The sequence below is a fragment of the Ursus americanus genome, chromosome 15 (assembly GCF_024610735.1).
Source record: "Ursus americanus isolate L20-20 chromosome 15, mUrsAme1.1.p, whole genome shotgun sequence".
NCBI classification, from domain to species: Eukaryota; Metazoa; Chordata; class Mammalia; order Carnivora; family Ursidae; genus Ursus; species Ursus americanus.
The window spans coordinates 31,884,187-31,905,856 of record NC_142141.1 but is presented as its reverse complement, the minus strand read 5'-3'; the positions used below and the strand labels follow the sequence as shown (position 1 = coordinate 31,905,856).

The following is a 21,670-nucleotide window of genomic DNA, read 5'->3' as shown; positions in this document are numbered from 1 at the left end:
TACAGAACTGGTCTGCTTCACTGGCTTTATTACAGTGGGACACACGCACCTCCTTGTCAGCTTGCACTCTTGTACTCTAGTCTATGGATGGAGAATGAAAGAGATCTTACAGCATTTTAAGCATCTGTGGTAAAGACTTGGATATGACTTACTTCAAAGTCTGCTGATTCTTCATCATTGCAAAACACCTTTTTCTCCCCACATATGACATATTTTTCTGGCCATAAGCAAACAATACAAACTACCTTTAATGCTGTTGCTCATATGATGAACCAACTTCTTGTGAACTATCTGCTGTTCTATTTTTTTGACTAGCATCCCTATTAAAAAGTTGAATCAGTAAATTAATAATAGAAGGTGAGTTGGAAAAAAAGTACTGAAATAAATTCAGGTAGCTCTTCATTGTGCAATCACTTCTCTTCCTTCAACCCACCTTCTTTGACAAGAAAACAAATCACAGTGGAGATGTCTTAGGCTTTGCAAGGGAAATGGAGCTATTGTCAGGGACTGCATCTCCTCTCCCTACTCTTCCTCGATCCCTCCCTTCCTTCCTTCCTTCCTTCCTTCCTTCCTTCTTCCCTCCCTCCCTCCCTCCCTCCCACCCTCCCTCCCTTTCTTCCTTCCTTCCTTCCTTCCTTCCTTCCTTCCTTCCTTCCTTCCTTCCTTCCTTATTTTATTTGAGAGAGAAAATAAGAGAGAGAGAGCATGGGGGGGATGGTCAGAGGGAGAAGCAGACTACCCACTGAGCAAGGAGCCCAATGAGGAACTCGATCCTGGGACTCCAGGATCATGACCTAAGCTGAAGGCAGTCGTTCAACCAACGGAACCACCCAGCGCCCCTTCCTCTGTCTTTCTGCTGCTCCTTGTTGCTTCTCCCCAGAGCTACTTTCACCAATATGCACTTCCCTCACGTCCTGACTTTGTAGTATGTCTTGACAGTTATCCCCTTCAAAGCCTTCATATGAAAAGGCTAGCATCTTAAAAACCGTGTCAGCTGAGCAATGATGAAGTGACCAATCTTATAGTCATATACAATTTTCCTTTCATCCCAACTACATTTTTTGCTAGCTACTTGGGCAATTTTTCTGCTCCCAAACAGGCTGTAGCTGAAGGATGGAAGATCTGGAAAGCTGAATCTTTAGGATACCTAAGATATTCAAATAACATCTACTGATTTGATTTGTATCTCTTCCTCTAAGTAACTTAGGAAAAGGTGGTAAGAATCAGGCTTAACGTTTATATTTTTTTCATCATGCTATTCTAAGACACCCGACAAACTACCTTAAAGCTTCCTAAATTGTTCCTGGTATCCCTCTTTTCCAGTACAGGTTTCCTCCACTCTCCAAAAGTAGAGTGTCCCTATGAAAACTTTCATAAACTGAAATGGTATAAAGCTGAAAAACAATTCCCATTAACGTTTATGGAAAACTTTTTTTTATCATTCCCACACCCAAAAACTAACCTAAGGCTTTTTCTGATACCTTGCGAATGGACACATCTTGCTAATGGACACACAAAATAAGTTGAGATAAAACACAGAGGCTCACGGACACGTTCAAAGCCAAGGTGGCTTGAAGCTGAGGTGCTGAGTGTAGCTCCCAGGGAAGGAGCTTGGAGGTACCGCTCTCCCTGCTTGGGGTGCACGCTGCCTCTATAAGAGCTCACTGCAAAACAAATGTTGAATGCTATTTTCACTTTTTGCCGTTTTTCTTAAAAGTGAATATCCTTTTTGGATTTCTTTTGGTTAGCAAAAACAGGTACATACTCCCATCCAAGTACTAACGAGGCCCCACCCTGCTTGGCTTCTGAGATCAGACGAGATCAGGAGTGTTCAGGGTGGTACGTCCAAGGAAAAACAGGTACACACTGATGTAGGTCTTTTGGAAAAGCGAAGTGGTGTATGCAAACTTTCAAAAAGTGTATATTCAGATTGTCCTCTCAGGGATACTAACCCTCCTAGTGACCTTTCTTTCTGCCATTCGTTCTACTTAAGAACTTATAATTCCACCGAGTCTGAGCTCCTCTACTGATCACAAGACCCATTCCTACCCATCGAAACTCACACTGTGGCCTAACAGATAGCTCTGCTCCATAAAAACTGTTCTCTCACTGTCTTCACAGGACAATATATGCTTTTTACCTCTGTCCTTGTTCCTTCCTTAAAATGACTTAATTTCCCTAAATATTCCTTTGAAGCCCAGTTCCAGTCCCTTGCATGCTGGAAGGCACGCAGGAGGGACTAAAATACTTTATTTGTTGATATCCCGGTTAATTTGGGAAAGGTAATTAATATGATAGAAATGATTTCAAAATCAACTTTTCCGAAAGTTTATTATGTTAATCAACATTTTATTTCTTTCAATATTACTAAAATTTTAAAAATCTCCTCTAAATTTTTCCATAAAGTTTTCAGGATGAATTTACCACATTAAAAGCGTCACCCACAGGGGCGCCTGGGTGGCTCAGTCGTTAAGCGTCTGCCTTCGGCTCAGGGCGTGATCCCAGTGTTCTGGGATCGAGCCCCATATCAGGCTTCTCCGCTAGGAGCCTGCATCTTCCTCTCCCACTCCCCTTGCCTGTGTTCCCTCTCTCACTGGCTGTCTCTCTATCAAATAAATAAATAAAATATTTAAATAAATAAATAAATAAAAGTGTCACCCATTTTGATATGAAGTTTTCAATGCAATTTTCTGACCTTCAGATAAAAATACAGTGAAATGTAATAAATTAGATGTCTGATTAAAGATAAAATACTTTCAAGCTTAAGCTGTCAGGAAAAGTCTTAGAGTTTGCCATTTGACATTTTTAATTTTTTGTGTTTCTTCTACACAGATGAAGTTTAAAAGAAATATAAATACCAATTTTCTTCAACAACGGAAGATGAAGGATATGTGGGCATCTCTCTTTGACTAGTCTGGGTCAGTCTTCTGCACCATGATATAACTGCTGTCACATATCTAGATTGAAAACATTAAAAGAAATACTTGAAAAATGAGCTTGTATAATATTTATAAAAGCATTTTTTTAAAAAGTAAAAATCATTAAGACAACTTGGGAAAAAAGGATAAAGAAATTCCCAAGTGAGGCATTTACTGGGCAATTTTTTGAATCTTTTTTAAAGGAAATGGAAAAGGCAAGTTTTTCTCTTTATTCATCAAGTATAAAATGATTTATTCATAGTCACGATTAATAAAGATAAGATTTAAGTATCAGAACAAAGTGATACTTGGATTTCACTCAAAATTCAAATTCAAATGTCTAAAGTCTCCTTTCATTTTTACAAAGTAAAATGAGTTTCATTATGTTTTATAATGAAAATGTGAGCATTTGCTTTCTAAAATTTAAAAAAAACCCACCAAAAAAAAAAAAAATTCAAACCAGAACACACCCATTAATCCCCCCCACATACATAAATGTGTAATTATATATAACTCACTGAATATACAAAACAACTATCAAGGTCAATAAAATGAATGATCTAAAGTGATGGGCTGAAACAAATAGTAATGTTTGCCAAGGACTGTTGTTTTTTTAAAGATTAATTTATTTATTTTAGAGAAAGATAGAGCATGCTCACGTGTGTGTGTGTGTGTGTGTGTGTGCAAGCAGAGGGAGGGGAAGGGCTCAGGAAGAGAGAGAGAATCTCAAGTTAGATCCCAGGACCCCAAGATCATGACCTCAGTCAAAATCAAGAGTCAGACGCTTAACCAACTGAGCTATCCAGGGGCCCCAAGACACTGTATTTTTGATGCAAATTATTCAAACTAGCAATGAATGTTGGAGCATTTAGACCAAAATGCAATAAATCCCAAAAGAAAAATAAATTCTTGAGGTAAAAAAGCAATTCTTTTGTGAATATTCTCAAGTAAAATCACTAACATGTTGAGAACATTTCAAGTTGACTGATTATAACAAATTTCATAAACCAAAAGCAAAAAAGCATATTCATAAAATGCTGATTTCAAGAATCTTCTCCATCATAAGCCCACCAGCAAATTAATTTTATTCCACTTTACAGAAATATACCTTAGTTATTTGTGCAAACCTTTCTTCAAATTAGTTAAACGATTAATTAGTTAATTGGTAACACAGCTGTCCACAGTCCAATTTCCACAGCAAGCCAGTTATATTGAAAATATTTATTTTGACAAACCACTTAAACACAAATGGAAATGATTAAAGCTGACTTATTTAGTTATGCTAGATGCCAATATTACTGTAAATTCTGAAACCTGTTGAAATGACATCATGCACATTATCTACCTGGAAAAACTAAAAATATATATAACATTTAAATAATGTTTATATGATCTCCCTCTGTCTAAAAGTTATTTACTATCATGAAAATAATTTTTAGGGGTGCCTGGGTGGCTCAGTTGGTTACGCGTCTGCCTTCGGCTCAAGTCATGATCCCAGGGTCCTAGGATCGAGTCCCATGTCGGGCTCTCTGCTCAGCAGGAAGCCTGCTTCACCCTCTCCCTCTGCCGGCCACTCCCCCTGTTTGTGCTCTCTCTCTGTCAAATAAATAAATAAATAAAATCTTTTTAAAAAGTTTTTTAAAAATTGCTTTTCAGTACCTTTCATATGGTCCAGGGTGTTCGATCTGAATTAACTGATCTTGTCCATCGGGAAAAGTTAACTTACACCAACCTAAGTTGAGACCTTGATTTACCTTAAGAAGCAAAGAGGAAAGGTAAGTTTTATCATTCTAAAACTGAAACAAACAAACACAAAACACAACAAAAGCTCTCTAAATTATCAATTTAAAAAATAAGTAGAGGAATAATTAAACTTTATTTTGCTAGTTTAAAAGTTATCTTTTCATGGATTATGGGCATTTTTCAACCATCCCTCTATACCAGCCCTTCTCTATATAATCAGTTACCTTTATAAAAATGATTATTTGTCATTCTTCCTGATTTTTGCTAGGAAATCCGATGAGATCACTAAAGCTTTTTAACAGATTTTATACTTCAAAAAATAAATTGAGATAGAGTGGTACTTTATTTTCTTTGTTCTATTTCCACAGATAAAAAACAATAAAAAATAGATTTCAGTCTGAAATATACCTGTCTCTTTTCAATAAGAGAGCTGAAATTCCAATGTAGGGTTAGAGTAATGCCGTCTAAAAAGAGAGCATGTGCTTTGTCATCAGAGTACGCAAGAAATCTTCCCACGTTATGTATGAGCGATTCTCTCAAAAGCAAAGGCAGTGTATTGCTATCATTTATCCCAGGTACCTAAAACCAAGTTAACGAAAATAGCAGGAAAGACAGTTATCCATTATTGACTTAAATGATCAATAAACTCTGAGGCCACTTTATTCAGAAGTTGAATATTGTAGAATCCTTACATATATTTTAACTTTCCCAGAAGTGGATACCCTAATTAGTCTATCACAAGCAGATTAAGTTCTAATATCTCTGGAAAGTCACTGTTTGGCTGAATTTTACATAGAACATAGGAAAACATTAGGAACTACAGCAACATATAGGTTTATAACTAAATTAGTACAGATAGAGAAATCAAGCTCTGAGAATCACTTCCTCTAAGTCAATGTTAAAGAATTTACTTTACAGTTATGGAAATAGAATAGAATATTGTAATATCATAGTTTAAAATAACTACGTTTCCACATACTTTAAATCCAATCAATTCCCCTGCCCTTCCCCCTCCACTAAGAAAAAAGAAACAAAAATAAATTATAGACATAGTATAACATAAAAGCTGAATTTTGCAGTGTTTATCTAGTAAGTGGATATTTTTCTGACTAAACCAATATTAACATCACAAAGAATTTCTCACATGACTTAGATGAAAGTAACTTGAACTTAGAGGTATATATGCAAACAATACAACAATTTTAAAAATCTTGCTTTTAAAATAATTTTAAGGGGCCTCTGGCTGGCTCAGTCAGTGGAGCATGTGACTCTTGATCTCAGGATTGTGAGTTTGGGCCCTAAATTGGGTAAAGAGATTACTTAAAAATAAAAATCTTTAAAATAATAATAATAATAATTTTAAGATACCATTTTCCAGCAGCATATACGATAATTATGGCTTAAAGAAAGCCTTGTCTTGGCACAGTGTTGAAGAATTCTGTGAACATGAAAAACAGTACTTAACCATTTGCAAATAATGGCATTTTCCAATCCTAGCAATGCATTCTCGCTGCTATACAACATGTTAGGCAAGTAACTCATTTCCACTAAAATATGTTCAAAACACTTTCCTTCCAGAAATCTTTTATCCCCTGGAAGGGGGTTGTTTTCCTTTGCGTTAATCTTACATAGTTAAGGTTACTCCTCTAATTTTTTAGCAATGAAATGACTCCAAATGGAGAGAATTTTCAGGTGCTCCTTTCTAAGAGGTGATGGATTGACAGCACCTGAAAGGTTTCATATTGTCTCGGTGCTGGGGAGGTGAAACAACGGTCTGTGGGAAATCAAATGACCAATTCTCCTTCAAATCCACTTTTGAAGTTGCTTAGACATAAGTTTGTAAAAATAAATAATTTAATCCAACAATACACTGTCATGGTTCTGACTGACACAAATTAATTAGCAGAATTTTAAAAACATATGAACCGAAGTACCAAACTACACTTTGTTTTCTATAGACTCTCAGACTCTCTATTACTCTGAGGATAATAAAGCATGAAAATTTAAAATGCATCACCAAATTCTCAACCTGATTCCAAGGCACAAGGATGATGCACTCCCCCAGAGAAAAGGCACTCAGTTCCTGCCAGCGCGTGCGTGTCGTATATGGATGTTTCTCCATATCTAACTTTCAATTTCAAAGCCAGAAGTACTCTGATAATGAGGTGACTGCCTTATTTTATAAATGAAGAGACCAGAAAAATTGACAGATTTTACCAAAGACACATATTTCCACTGTACCTACAAATTCATAATCTTACCCTAACCACCAGAAAATGTATCAGGATTCTCAGACACGTAACACTTGAGTCAGCTGAATGTGAAGAACTTACCTGGTTGCCTGTCTAATTAGAGAACACACAGAGAACAGACTTCCTGGTCTATCAGGAGGAAGGTTATTTACTGAATAAGTTTTCTCTTCTCTCTGAAAATTAAAGTGAAGTATCTCAATAATAAATCTTGGCCATTATTAACTTTTATTTTTAATTTCATATTTACATTGTGACAAGGCAAGCAGTTATTTTAACTTAAAAGCCCGTAAAAGGTATATTTTTAAAGGTATTTTATGCTTTTCCTTTTCCCCATTTTTTTAAAGTCTAGCTTTCCTCCTGGATAGTTACAAGAGTTGCATTCTACTACCCTGTAACTTACTGCCCACTTTAAATTTTGATTATACTTAATATACAACCAAATTAATTTTCCTATACATTAGCAGAAAACTTATCATATAAGCCCCCCTTTACCTTTTAGACCAAAAAAAAAAAAAAGCCTATATAGGTTTAAAAAACTATTTTAATTGAACAAATATATAATTTTATTATATTTTATTAATGGAAGAACTATTGTTACAGTTTGTGGAAAACATATTATTTATAATCTCAGTTTCTTGAATTGAAAGAATTTTTTTCTTGTTATTCTTTCTGAATTCCCTTTTTAATAGTTGTGTTTTCCCGGGCTCTGTCTTCAGCCTTATTTTCTAATTTCCTGACTTCTTCCTGGGTAATCCCAGCAGAGTCCAAAGTTGTGTTCATAATAAATATGTTTATTTAATAGTTGTGTTTTCCCAGGCTCTGTCTTCAGCCTTATTTTCTAATTTCCTGACTTCTTCCTGGGTAATCCCAGCAGAGTCCAAAGTTGTGTTCATAATAAATATAATATCAACAGCTAACATTTATTGAACAGACACTATGTGCTAGGTGCTATGCTATGTATTTTACATGGTTTATTTCATTTATTCCTCAAAACAGTTCTGAGACAAGTACTATTAATGCCTATTTTTTTTAGATGAGGAAACTGAACTTTGAGGGCTAAGAAATAGCACAAATCTAATTTGAACCACAAGAGAATAGAGCCTATATGTATTTTACCATCAGTGAGAGAAGATGGGCTTTGAAGTTAAGAGAAAGCTGGATTCAAATGACAGGTATGCCCCTTACTAACTATAATGACGGGCAGGTTCATGCAACCTTTTGTTTTTTTAAAAGATTTCATTCATTCATTCATTCATTCAAGAGAGAGAGCATGCACGCAGCAGGGACTGGCAGGGGTGGGGGGATGGGGGGAGGAGAGGGAGGAAGAATCTGAAGCAGACTCTGCAGTAAGCAGGAGCCCCACCCAGGCGGGCTCAATCTCACAACCAGAAGAGGAGACCATGACCCCCCTGAAACCAAGAGCCCAACCAACTGAGCCACCCAGGTGCCCCTTATGCAACCTTTTATAAACCTCAGTGCCTACAACCTGTGAAATGGGGATACTACCTACCATCTAGACTGAGGATTAATGATATAATACATATACAAAGCACCCAGGACAGAATTTAGTATATAGTAGGTACTCAAAAAATAGTTCCTCCTCTTTTATCTTGGATCGTAGACTTGAATATCTAAATCTCTACTAGGCTTCTCCACTGGATATCTCACTTTAACATGTAAAAAATGGAATTACCTTCATTTCAAAATCCACATTTTCTCCTTCTCTACTTCGTATATACTTGTGGTGTGTTCCCTCTACCTGGAACTCAGTTTCCTCCTCCATCATCTTCCTTTGCCTAACTCCTACTTTCCCTTCCCCTCAGGAAAGCCATTACTGAGGTCCCACAGACTAAGTGAAATACCTAGTTATGTCCACAAGCACAGTACCCTGCACTCTAGCTTCTCAGTTTTCATTATGATTTCGATTTAACACTTTTTTTCTTGATGTCTGTCCTCCCTGCTAGAATAGTTTTGTGAGGGTAGGGGCTGTGTCTGTTTTGCTGACCTCTGTATCCCCAGCATTTATTAGCAATGTGCTAAGGCACATGATAGGTACTCAAACTATTCAAATGATTGCATTTTAACTATTTACATCTTTCTCTATTGGATACTGAGTTCCTTGAGAGTTCTTGTCTTTTCCACTGCTCTATTTCATCAATTCTAAGATGCTCATTTTTCACAATTTAACTCTCTAAAATCTGGATACATCTTATAATTAAGAGTATCTTACTTTTAAGCAGATGGGGTTGAGATCTAATAGAATTTAGATGTTTTATTGACACCTCCTGGTAAGATCAAAAAAGCAGTCATCATCAAAACAATTTAGATCTGATAAAATTTTGGTTGAATACCATGCCTGGCACCACCACTCATTGATTCAGTCAATAATCTGTCATCATTTTCAACTCCTTCCTCATCCCCAATATCCAGTCAGTCATCAGTTCTGCTTCCTTAATATTTCTTGCGTCCATTCCTATCTTTCCATTCTCATTACCACTGCCTAATCCTCATACTTTCTTACCTGAATTGCTATAAATGTCTTCTAACTGGTCTACCTCTTCCCCACTCCAGTTTATCTTCCTCTGAAATGACCTAACAAAAATAGGATGTCACTTCCCTACTTAAATCCCTCAATGGCTCTGCAAAAGCAATATGGTTTCTCATGTCCCATTTATGAGCTGGCCCAGCTTAGTGGTTTAGTCTCTTCCCCGACATTCCCCAAAACATTAGATCTCTACAGCATTCTGTCTATCTATAGCATTTTCATTTCCTTCAACACTCCACACTTGCCCCAGCCTCTACTTACGTGATGTTTATCTCCTCTTTTATGCTCTAGCAATAATAGTATGTTGAACAAGACAGGGCTTACTTCTAGTGTGGGCTAGTTAGCAAACAAACAATAGTCAGTAAGAAAATGTCACATAGTATTAATTGCTGGGAAGAAAAAAAGAGGAGGGTACCATGACAGACAGTGTCACAGGTAGCTTTTTTAATTTGGATAGTCAGGAAAAGCCTCCTTGAGGAGATGACATTTAAATAGAAATTGTAACACCAAGAAGCCAGCCATGCCAGGAGGTGAGCAAGTATGCTCCCTCAGCTATATACTCCTCCAACCTCTATGCTTCTTTTGTATAACTCCTTCTTTAAAATTATAGGTCTAGGGACACCTGCCTGGCTCAGTCGGTAGAGCATCGGACTCTTGATCTTGGGGTTGTGAGTTTAAGCCCCACGTTGGGTGTAGAGATTACTTAAAAAATAAAATATAATTATAGATTGTAGCTTAGCCATGTCATCCTCCAGAAGATTTTTCCCCCAAACTGGGTCAGGTTCCCCCCCTTACGTGATTCCAGAGCACCAAGTTCTTATCTCTACAGATCTTTCCTATTGAAAATTTTAAGTATACAAGTAGCAATACATCACTAAATTTTTTTTTGGAAAAAAACAAAGTTAAAAAAATACAAGATTTAAGTCCCTCCCTACTTTTCCTCCCCCACAAAATCCCACACTCCTCCCCAAAAGTAACCACTTCAGTTCTTTTTTTTAGTTTTTTTTTTTTTCTTAAAGATTTCTCTATTTATTTAAGAGAGAGAGATAGCATGAGTGGGAGAGGCAGAGGGAGAGAGAGAATCTCAGACTCCCTGCTGAGCATGGAGCCTGATGGCGGGCTCGATCTCACAACTCCAAGATCATGACCTGAGCCAAAATCAAGAGTCAGACACTTACCCAACTGAGCCACCCAGTTCGGTTTTTATCTACCCAGATCTTTCCCCGTGCATTTACATGTGTACTATATACAGTAATATATTTGGGTTTGGGGGTTTTGTTCTTTACAAAAGATATCACTGTACATATTCTTCTGCAACTTTCCCTTTTCAGTGTCTTGGAGATCTTTCAATATCTCTCTCTGCATCTACATCTTCCTCATTCCTTTAAACTGCTGCACAGCGCCCCCATAATCTGACCGCACAGCTCACGTCACCATTTCTCTACTGATGAGCATTTAGACTGCCTTCGGTTTCTCCTACTACAAACAAGGCTACAGTCCACATCCTTGGCCGCATTTCTTTGTTTGCATGTGCTAATATTCTGCTAGGATAGGTAACTAGAGGCGGAATTTCTAGCCGATTTAACCTGATATTATCAAACTGTCCTTCATGAAGGGTGAGTCAATTATACTCCAAAGAGAACTATGAAAGCACCCTTTTCACTCCACCCTTGCCCACAGTGGACACTATCAACCTTCCAATAATTTCATGAGTGAAAAAACATGTTATTTTAATTTGCATTTCTTAGACGCAAGCAGTAAAGCCTAATATGTTTCCACATATTAGGAGTTATTTATATTGCCTTTCTATGGCTTAACGATTCTTATTGTTTACTCATTTTTTTTTTTTTAAGATTTATTTACTTATTTATGTGACAGAGACAGCCAGCGAGAGAGGGAGCACAAGCAGGGGGAGTGGGAGAGGAAGAAGCAGGCTCCTAGTGGAGGAGCCTGATGTGGGGCTCGATCCCAGACCGCCAGGATCATGCCCTGAGCCGAAGGCGGATGCTTAACGACTACGGCACCCAGGCGCCCCTGTTTACTCATTTTTCTACAAGAGGTTTTTCTTCCCAGGTGCCCCTTGTTCACCTTTCTAGTTGTATATAAAGATTTAGGAGTTAAGAGGTCTTTTATTTTAAAGTTTTATTTATTAATGAGAGAGAGAGAATGATAGAGAGAGCATGGGGGGGAGGGTCAGAGAGAGAAGCAGACTACCCCACTGAGTGGGGAGCCTGAGGCAGGACTCGATCCTGGGACTCCAGGATCATGACCTGAGCTGAAGGCAGTCGCTTAACCAACTGAGCCACCCAGGCGACACAAGAGGTACTTTAAGTATGCAAATGGTTACATGGTGGGGAAAAAAAATGTGCTTTTCATGTGCATATAGTAATTCAAAGAACTATATTGATTCAAAGTAATCCTGCTGGTTTTAGTGTTTCCTACTGATAAATTCTATGACATAAGAAGTTTAAATTTAACTTCTGATTTAAAAACAAATTGTGGCACCTGGCTGGCTCGGTCAGTAGAGTGTGCAACTCATGATCAAGGTTGTAAGTTCGAGCCGTACCTTAGATATTGAGCTTACTTAAGAAGAAAATCTTAAAAAAAAATAAAAACAAATTACTTAGGCAAATGACTTAGGCAGAATACAGGATAAGAATGCAGTAAAAATAAGGTGGTTAGTAATCACTGTGACAATGCTGGTAAAAGGTTATACGAATTCTCCAGACTGTGTAGTAGTAGGCAAGCATGTCATGTAAAGATCAAATTTTCTATATATATTCAGAATTATTTAGAAACAGCTATATACAAATTCTTGAGCTGAGACCTAATTGTCAGCTTACCTCTTCTGATCCTTCTTGAATGGAATAGTATGTAAAATACCTGCCCAAATTAGCTCCCTCTGATTTGAAAACAGATCCATCTCCAGGATAAATCTCTATTGAATTCACATTTTTATGGTTTAGTCTAAGGAAGAAAAATAATCATTAAAATATTTTTTTCTAATTGAGATTAACACATAAATGAGAGCAATCAAACAAAGTAGTATGGGATTTTGCCTATCCAGCAAAATGGATAATTTTAAACTCTGCACCCAACCAGCTAAATTAAATTTTTTGCAAAAAACAAATAGAACACATAGAATTGGTTAATGTACCTACCTCAACAACTGAGCCTAGTTTTTGGAAGTTAGACATTTTATCATCCTGGTACCCCCACTGCCAATCACAGTAGCTGGCATATACTAATCACCAAAGAAATGCCCATTGCAAAGAAGTTAAATATGACAACTCCAGAACCTGAAAATAGGATTATTCTTCAATAATGAAACTAGTAGAATCAATACCCAATGAACGAGATTAGCCATGTGTAAAAGGAACCATCTCTAAGAGAAGGTGACTGATCATATCTGAAGCAGCCAAGTACAATCAAGGTATTGGGTATATAACGTATAAAAACTTCAGCCAAGTCCATTTTTATTGAAAAATACATGAAGAATATATTGTCAGGAGGGAGTGGGCTTTCATGGAAGAAAAGGAGAGCCCAAAGGACAAAATTTTGCAGTGCTCTTTTAGCATTATTTATAGTAGTGAAACCCTGAATCTAGCCAATATTAGTATTCTAGTCACCAGAGAGGTGTACTTTGTGGTGGGGTAGGAATAATTCAATGGAATAGTGCAGACACAGAGGAGCCTCTAATCTTCTCTAATTCCATGCTCAACAGGCAACATTTTGATGTGACTAATTCAGACAACTAGATCCCCTGATGCTTGGAAGGGGTATCCTAAATAACTGACATGAGTATTTCATTCACCAGCAAAACTAATCCTCATTGGCTCTGGAGTTGTCACAAAAGTCCTGTGAATATGGTTAATGTGAATTAGTCACAAGACCCCTATGTGCACTCATAAAACCAAGTTTTGAGATCTATAAAATTTAGGACCAAAGAGAAGAATGATGGTCCTGGCCAAACTGCCCTTTTGTGGGAGTCTATCTGCAGGGTTAGTCCCCTCCCCTCTGACATCGCTCAAGAGCTTCCACTCCAGGTGCCTTACCGGTAAGTTACACCTTTGTACCAAACCACTTTCACTAGCTCAGGATAGGAGTATTCTTCAGCAAGCTGTCCTTGTGAAAGTGATTCACAAAAATTCCACCTGTGAAGGACAAAGTAGAAGCTAATAATTCTGGTCGCTCAACATGATTACCTTTAGAAGTCAACAAAATACTGCTACTGTAACAAGATGTATTTCTTGCTTAACTTGTTAGATCAAAGAAAAGTAAAAATTAATATAAAAGTGTATGAAGGAAATTGAAAACTAATCTTATTTTTCCACGTATTTTTTTTCAGTATTTTTAACAATCTCACTATTCAGTCTCAGCACAATTACATAAATTAACAGTTTTATTAACCTTTAAAATTCAGGCTTCAAACGGCAAATATTTACTGCACTATCTATGCCATACACACAGGAGATATAACACCCAAAAACAGCAGACATGGTCCCTGCCCTCAGAGAAGATTCCTATCAAATACGGATGTTGAACAGTAGACATGAAGAAAGAAGAATTACTGGATGCTGTGGGATTGTAGAAGCACCTAATCCTATCTGGGGACTTCAGAATAACCACCCGCAGGAAGAAAGGCTTCAGCTGAGACCTGGAAATGCACACAAGTCAGTGAACTGAGAAAGATAAAGCAGTGTTCCTGGCCGAGGAAAGAGCAGGTGCAGCGGTGAAATAAAGCTTGGACAGGCATTCTAGAGATTGTAAAAACGCCAGTTGAGCCAGAGTAGAAAAAGCAAGGGAAGCGTGGTGAGGATTACAGATGTAGGAAGGGATCAGAAAATGGAAGGCCTATTAAGCCACGTTTAAAAATAATGGACTTTAATCTAAGGGTACTGGCAAGTTATTGAAAACTGTTCATTTAGAAGCCTAAATCTCTTTCAATGTGTACTTATAATACTGGAACTTCCAATTTTAACTAGATAATCATGACAAGCCTGAAAAATCACTTTCCTGTTTTTGCTTTAAATAATAAATATATACTCAGAGACTACCTGGGATCAAAGCCCAATTCTACACACGCTAGCTATATGACTCTGCTCAGGTTATTTATCCTGTGTCTCAAGTTCCTCTACAAAATGGGGTGATAACAGTACTTACCTCATGTAATTTCTATGATAATCCAACAGGTGAAGTATCGAGGTGCCTGGTACATAAGCACTTTGTGTCAGCTATTACCATTACTACTGTACTATTTACAGAAGTTCATGTAATCTTTAGGTTATTCACCTCTTAGTAGAGGGAAAAGGTTTATATCTGGCCTCCAGAAACCTCTCCACGTTTACTGCTTTTTTCAAAAATGTCCAATGAATCGATTTATAGTCAGCTAGCCAAAGACAGGCATGGCCTCTGAGACTAGGTATGAAAGAAAGAACCCAGGATCATAAACCAGTCAGATCCACGCTCCAGCAACCAATGTAATGGACTGCACCGAGTGGCAGCTGATATTCCTCTGGGCTCACCACCACAGCCCTGTGCCATCATTTAGCACACTTTAATAATCTTTTCAGTGACAGTGACCTTCATAGAGTCTAAGCTCCTAGAAAGTAGGGACTCTGTCTCGGTCATCTCTATAGTCTCCGTGCTTTACAAAGTATGTACTGTATAGTCAGCCTTCCATAAACACTCGGGGCACGGGCACAGAGTAAGAAACATAAGCAACCCGTTGGCTAGGGAAATGATTTACTATCGGTTATTGGCAAAGTTTTGGATCACTGAACTTTCCTTATGAATGGTAGCAGATGACTACAAAAGAAAAATTATCTTTAGTTAAGCACTGGCTCTGACAAGAGCTTTATGACAAAGAAGCCATTCTTCCATTACCTGTGCAGGTGGGGGACAGGACAGCTGAGCAGCAGGGCCCTGGGAAGAACAGAAACCTCTTTTCCTCTTTCCTCTGAAATCTCGGAAGTTAACGTTCTACTCTGGGTGGTGTCTGCATCAATTCTAGACACACTGCTGATTTTATTATGAAAAAGACGTGCTAAAGACAAAGGATATTTCCATTCCTCTGGACAGGAGGCCACAGGCCAGCGCTGTTTCACCCACGTGTATACACATGTGTGTCCTGTACCAGGAGGAGGCGGCTCCTCCTCCCCTTCAGCTCCATCCACACAGCTCTTCTTCTCCAAAGATTCCTTGGATTTCGTGATCTGACAGTAAAGTTCATTTTCTTTATTCTTCAGTCTCTGTCTTGATAAACTTCCGTATGTACAGATTTTGCCTGCTTTTTCAACTAGTTTGGCCTTTCTGGCTTGATTCTTCTTTTCCGACAATACTATAGACGAGTCTGGCTTCTGGCTTACTTTACACAAAAAATGTACTGTAAATTCATGCTGTGATCTCGGCAGGCAAAGGTATGCGTGCCCATCTAACGAGGCTATCTTCACGCTGCCACTCTGCGTACAAATCACACCATCATCAGTGTCAGGACTGGGCCATCTCGCTTCTGAGAAGTCAACGAAGATACGCTGAGTGAAGGGGAGAAAGAGAGATGGGGAGTATTTTATCAGCAGTCCAATGTTGCCATACATTTGATGCTTACAAACTGTGTAAGAACTCTCTTAAAGTTGGGTTTGTGTTTTACTACCGAGAGAATGAAAAATGGAGAAAGGTGTCGGCCTGTATGTATTTTTCCACAGAATATCTGATGTTGTTAAGATTACCTCTCTTAGAGAGATGTAAAACAAACCCAAACACAGATAAAAAATGAAAGAGAAGAAAAAGAAAAAAAGATCCAGGCTATATTTAGTGTTAGACATATTTTTGTTTAAAATGTATCCTGATCAATAAACCTTGCTTTGCTGCCCACTAAAAAAAAAAAAAAAAAAAAAGGTACAATGAATCAGAGATAGATTTTCAGCCCTTCCGAAAAGTCTACCCTGAAAAAGAATACTAACGAGGGGAGACCAGCACTACAATGTACAAACAACACCACAATGTGCTATATTAAAAGCAATCACAACTTAAAGGGTATGGAACTAGTATACAAATCATTGACAGAGCAACTCAGATAATAAGGAAACAGAATCAACCATATCTTAAGATGTCACATGGGATAACATAAACTTTTCAAAACAAGGAGAGAAGGGGAGAATGACTTAATAAATGGTCCTGAAATTACCAAATAGCATGTGGGAAACACTATCTCAAAGGGCTATCAAATAGACTAAATAAGATAACATGTATAAAGTACCTATCCTAAGTAGCACCTGGCATACCATACACTAAAATAAATCCCAAGGAGCTTAAAGGGCAACATTTTTAAAAACTGAATTACTAGTGGCGCCTGGGTGGCTCAGTCAGTTGAGCGTTGGACTTTTGGTTTTGGCTCAGGTCATCATGTCATGTGTCCTGAGATCAAGCCCTGTGTTGGGCTCTGCACTCACTGGGGAGTCTGCTTGGGGTTCTCTCCCTCTGCCCCTCCCCCACTTGTGTGCATGCTCTCAAATACATAAATGAATCTAAAAAAACAAAACAAAACAAACTGGATTACTCAAAGGTAAACTGATCCTGACCAACAGCAAACGGACTCCCGACAGGTGCCAGTGCCCACTGCATCTCATCATGTAAGATAAAAACAGTAGGTGTCATGTAACAGTCTTTTTTTTTAACAGTTTTTTAATCAATTAATCTTGCCAACAGTTAAACATTTTAGTTTCCATTTATATAAAACCTTAAATTTACAAAAACTAGTGTCAAGAAAGCCTCTTAATCTTACAGTGCTATTTATGTGTATAGATGTTAGTGGCAAAGCTGGCTTGTAAGGCTGGTCAGTTAAGAGAGTTCTCTCTTCAGGGTGCCTGGGTGGCTCAGTCGGTGAGCCATGGCTCAGGCCATGATCCCAGGGTTCTGGGATCAAGCTCCACGCTGGGCTCCCTGCTCAGTGGGGAATCTACTTCTTCCTCTTCCTCTGCCCCTCCCCTCACTTGTGCTTTCTCTCTCTCACTCTCTCTCTCAAATAATTGAATCTTTAAAAAAAAAAAAAAAGTTCTCCCTTCTAGAATTAGATTATGTGATAATCCTACTACAGCATCAGCAGCAAATTATGCAGTTTCAATGAATAAAGTTATTCAAAAGATAGTGGAAAAATACCCTTATAGACTAAGTCACAGCTTACAATTTTTCTTGGCTCTTTTGCCATCATAATGGTAGCAGAAAGTGGTTAAAAGACAGTCTTCAGAGTCAGAGAGATGGGGTTCAAATCCTGACTGCCTTTTAGAAAATGTCCACCAACAAGGTTAGGTAAACTCTCTGAGATTTAGTTCCCTCACCTGTAAAAAGGGGCTAAATATACCTGTTCTGACTGGCTGGACATCCATTTTGATTATCAGGAACTCATGCCATACTGACTAGTGTTATTAAAAATTTTTAATATCCTTCCTAGTTCTTGGCACATAGTAAATCCTCAATAAATGATAGTTATCATTATTATTCATAAAAGTCCAAAATAGAATATAAGCAAAAAAATAAAATGTGTATACCTATCAGTAATTACACATCTCTACTACACATGAACTGCATGAAAACTACTAAAAATGGCCACATAATTTCTTAATTTTGAATACCTCTGAGAATCAAAAAGTCATCAGTCAGAAAAATTCTGAGTAGAATCTTTGGCTACAAAGAAAAAGGCAGGAAGATGAACTATGTACCTTCTGGGTCTCAATCAATTATAAGATACCAGAACACCCTAATCTGGTGAAAGATAAAAGCCTATGCATTCTACAGCAATGTGTGTATTCCCAAATGTCATGAAGAAAAAGATTAAAGATGAAACTACCTGTTTCTAATTACTTGTCCTCAAATATTACTTCTAAAAAAAGCTTTAAAAAATTACCTTTCTTCTTTTAGAAGGTATGATGCTTTCAGATAAAAAAGGGCAAACAGCAAAAGAATTTCGAAAATCTAGGGCCCGCTGTAGTTGCTCCTATGAAAAGAAATACAAAATGTTAACTTAAAAAATGTAAAACAATTTGAAAATCAATTTAGAGTGACGGTAATCTGGAATACTAATTACCTTCCATATTCTGACTACCTCAACAATATTCTGGTATCAGAAAGAGTTGGTCTTGTGTCATCTTTACTTACTCGGTAAGTGCTAATAACGAAGTGTGTCCTTTGACGAAGTCTTTCTGGCTGTTCTAAAGGATGCGCTGAAACAGGAGGTGCCTTTTCAAATAAAAATTCAGAGCCACACGGAGAAAGCTGCAGTCTGGAACCATCCACATATTGCACTTGCACTGAATCATCTTCATAAAGTACCATTCGCACTTCAGCTGCCATTACTAGGACTATGGATAAAAAGTCCTTCCAAGGTGAAGACTGAAGGAAATAGGAAATAGGGTAACACAAATAGTTCTTTTAATGTACAAAGTTCTATCATAAAAAATGGATGCATTTTCTAAGAACATTAAGCAAAATGTATTTCCCTTGCATTTATTTTTGTTGGAGGAAAAGTGATTAATGGGGCACCTGGGTGGCTCAGTTGGTTAAGCGTCCAACTCTTGGTTCTGGCTCAGGTCGTGATCTCAGGGTTGTGAGATCGAGCCCCACATCTGGCTCCACACTGAGCCCAGAATCTGCTTGAGATTCTTCCCCCCTTCCTCCCCCTCTGTTCCTCCCCCCTCCGTGCTCTCTCTCTTTCTCTCTAAAATAAAAAAAAAATTAAGAAGTGAAATAAATAAATGTTAAGAACTGATTATTTTACTACATACTTTTAAATGATCTGAAATTAAGAACCTACACAGAATGCCGGATTAACCCCTAGTGCTTTACTCTAATGTGGGAAGGTAGCCTAGAGGGAGAAGAAAGCCCACCAAGTTATAATTGCCTTAATAATTTCAATAGCTTTAGTTCTCCTGAAGTTTAATTTCTGTAAATTATACAGCAAATCATTTGTAATATATGCAAAAGGCAGGCCAAAAGTAACTATTAGGCCTACGAAAAAAGAATACTGAAAAAGAAATCCCAATACCTGGATTTTTGTTCTTAGTGTGACATTAAGGAAGTAGTTCCATGTCACTACTGAGCAAGCTAATCAATCTTCTAGTGTCTTAGACTCACTCTTATTTCACTGAATTCAATTTCCCCTTCCCTACCTCTAAAATGATTGTCATCACCTATGCTTTCCATCACCCTGGGTTGATAGAAGGGGAATTAGAGGGTTGGGTTCCATTCATACTCCACCATTTACTAGCTAAATGCCTCAGGCTGTTTGTTTCCTTATTTGTAAAATGGGGCATATTAGCGAGATTGTTAATATGAACTGAACCAGACAACACATATGCCAGTGCTAGAATTGCAATGTCGCTTTGTAGGAGCCCAAGAAATCTTTTTTTTTTTTTTAAGAATTTATTTATTTATTTGTCAGAGAGAGAGAGAGAGAGAGAGAGCGAGCACAACAAGCAGGGGGAGCAACAGAGGGAGAAGGAGGCAGGGGGAGAATCAGTCTTCCTGCTGAGCAAGGAGCCCAATTCGGGACTTGATCCCAGGGCACTGGAATCGTGACCTGAGCTGAAGGCAGATGCTTAACTGACTGAGGCACCCAGGCGTCCCATGAGCCACCCAGGTATCCCAGAGCTCAGTAAATCCTATGATTCCTTTCTAACACCATTGCCATCCTCTCTGACACTTGCCCATCTCCCTCTAGAACACTATCCTTCTTTGTTTTTTAAGATTTACTCATTTATTAGAGAGAGCGAGAGGGAGGGAGAGGGAGGGGAGGGAAGGGGAAAGGAAGAGAATCTTCAAGCAGACTCCCCTCTGAGCGTGGAGCCCAACGCAGGGCTCCATCTTACCACCCTAAGATCACGACCTGAGCCGAAACCAAGAGTTGGAAGCTCTACCGACTGAGCCACCCAGGTGCTCCTAGGACATCATCCTTTTTAAGACTTTCTAAACACTAACCCATCCTCTTCTAAGACAGTATCTCCTACTACTCAGGTGATCAACTTTCACCTGACAGAAAAAAGTAACTTTCCCCAGTTTACCCTTTTTGCCTACCAAAAAAATTCTCAAGTATAATATCCACTCATTGTCTTTCTCACCATCTTCAATCCATTGCAATCCAGCTTTCCTCCACATTTCTACTGAAATTGTTTCACAATGGTCACCAATGTCTTCCTACACCCAGTAAATTCAGTCTTCATCCCACTAAACTGCTTACTCTGTGATAGTGTTGTCTACCTTCCCTGCACCAAACTCTCTTCTCCTCTGCCTTTCATTTTTTTAAAAAATGAGCGAGTGCCATTTCTCCCACTACATCTACCTCTGTTTTTATTTTATTTTATTTTTTTAAATTTTAAGTAGACTCCACACCCAACGTGGGGACTTTAACTCATGATCCTGAGATTAGGAGTCACATGCTCTACCGACCAAGCCAGCCAGGGACACCTACCTCTGTTTTTAGTTTAATAATTCCTTTCACCATTCTCTTAAATCAAGGATTTAAGACCTGAATTTACTCCCATTTCATCTCTTCCTACTATAACCACTCAGGTCGCTTTTATGCCCACCCTTGCTTTTTAAAAAGATCTTACCCCCTTTCAATGTATGTAATTAACTACATATGACTGGCCTACAATCTTTTGTAAAATATGTCAGAATAAAAGTACACATTACACCATATGGTCTCTCCTGAGGAGTAACACAATTTTATTGATTTCCCCTCTCTAGAAAACTTCCAAATCCACCTGACCTCTCCCCAGAACTTCAAGCTGCCTGCTAGACCTCTCTTCATGTCCTTGTCCCACAGATAAATCAAATTCAATCAACATGACTAAAATGGAACATCATCACTCCCACCAAAGCAGACTTCTGTAACATCTCCTAATTTCACTTTCACTCTTAACTCCCTCAAGTCCAGTCTACATACAGTAGCCAGAGGGATCTTTTAAAATAAAAATGAGATCTATCGTAGCATCCTGGCTCACAATACCATTTTGCACTTAGATAAAATTCCTAGTCATGACCTATAACAGCCACAAAATCTGGCCTCATCTTCTTCTCCAAATATCATCTCCTAACTCTCTTCTCTTTTTTCAGGACACTTTAGATACAGTGGCCTTTTAAATGTTTTTAAAACAAGCTGTTTCCTATCTCAGAAACTGTGTACTGTTCTTCCTGCCTAGCATGTCCTTTCCCTGGCT

The 21,670-nt window shown here is 38.1% G+C and overlaps 1 protein-coding gene across 2 annotated transcripts in view; it reads right to left on the bottom strand.

The window, feature by feature from the left end:
* C15H5orf34 (chromosome 15 C5orf34 homolog) overlaps positions 1 to 21,670 on the bottom strand; it is a 34,384-nt gene that overhangs the window by 5,932 nt on the left and 6,782 nt on the right. For both annotated transcript variants that reach the window (XM_045787376.2, XM_045787377.2), the window contains exons 2-11: positions 18,612 to 18,845; positions 18,361 to 18,450; positions 15,345 to 15,991; positions 13,514 to 13,612; positions 12,302 to 12,425; positions 6,995 to 7,086; positions 6,030 to 6,099; positions 5,070 to 5,240; positions 4,578 to 4,672; positions 2,859 to 2,957 (exon numbers count right to left, since the gene is read on the bottom strand). In XM_045787376.2, the coding sequence (XP_045643332.2) occupies positions 2,859 to 2,957; positions 4,578 to 4,672; positions 5,070 to 5,240; positions 6,030 to 6,099; positions 6,995 to 7,086; positions 12,302 to 12,425; positions 13,514 to 13,612; positions 15,345 to 15,991; positions 18,361 to 18,450; positions 18,612 to 18,806 (1,682 nt within the window). In that variant the 5' untranslated portion in view covers positions 18,807 to 18,845. The remainder of the gene's footprint in view (positions 1 to 2,858; positions 2,958 to 4,577; positions 4,673 to 5,069; positions 5,241 to 6,029; positions 6,100 to 6,994; positions 7,087 to 12,301; positions 12,426 to 13,513; positions 13,613 to 15,344; positions 15,992 to 18,360; positions 18,451 to 18,611; positions 18,846 to 21,670) is intronic.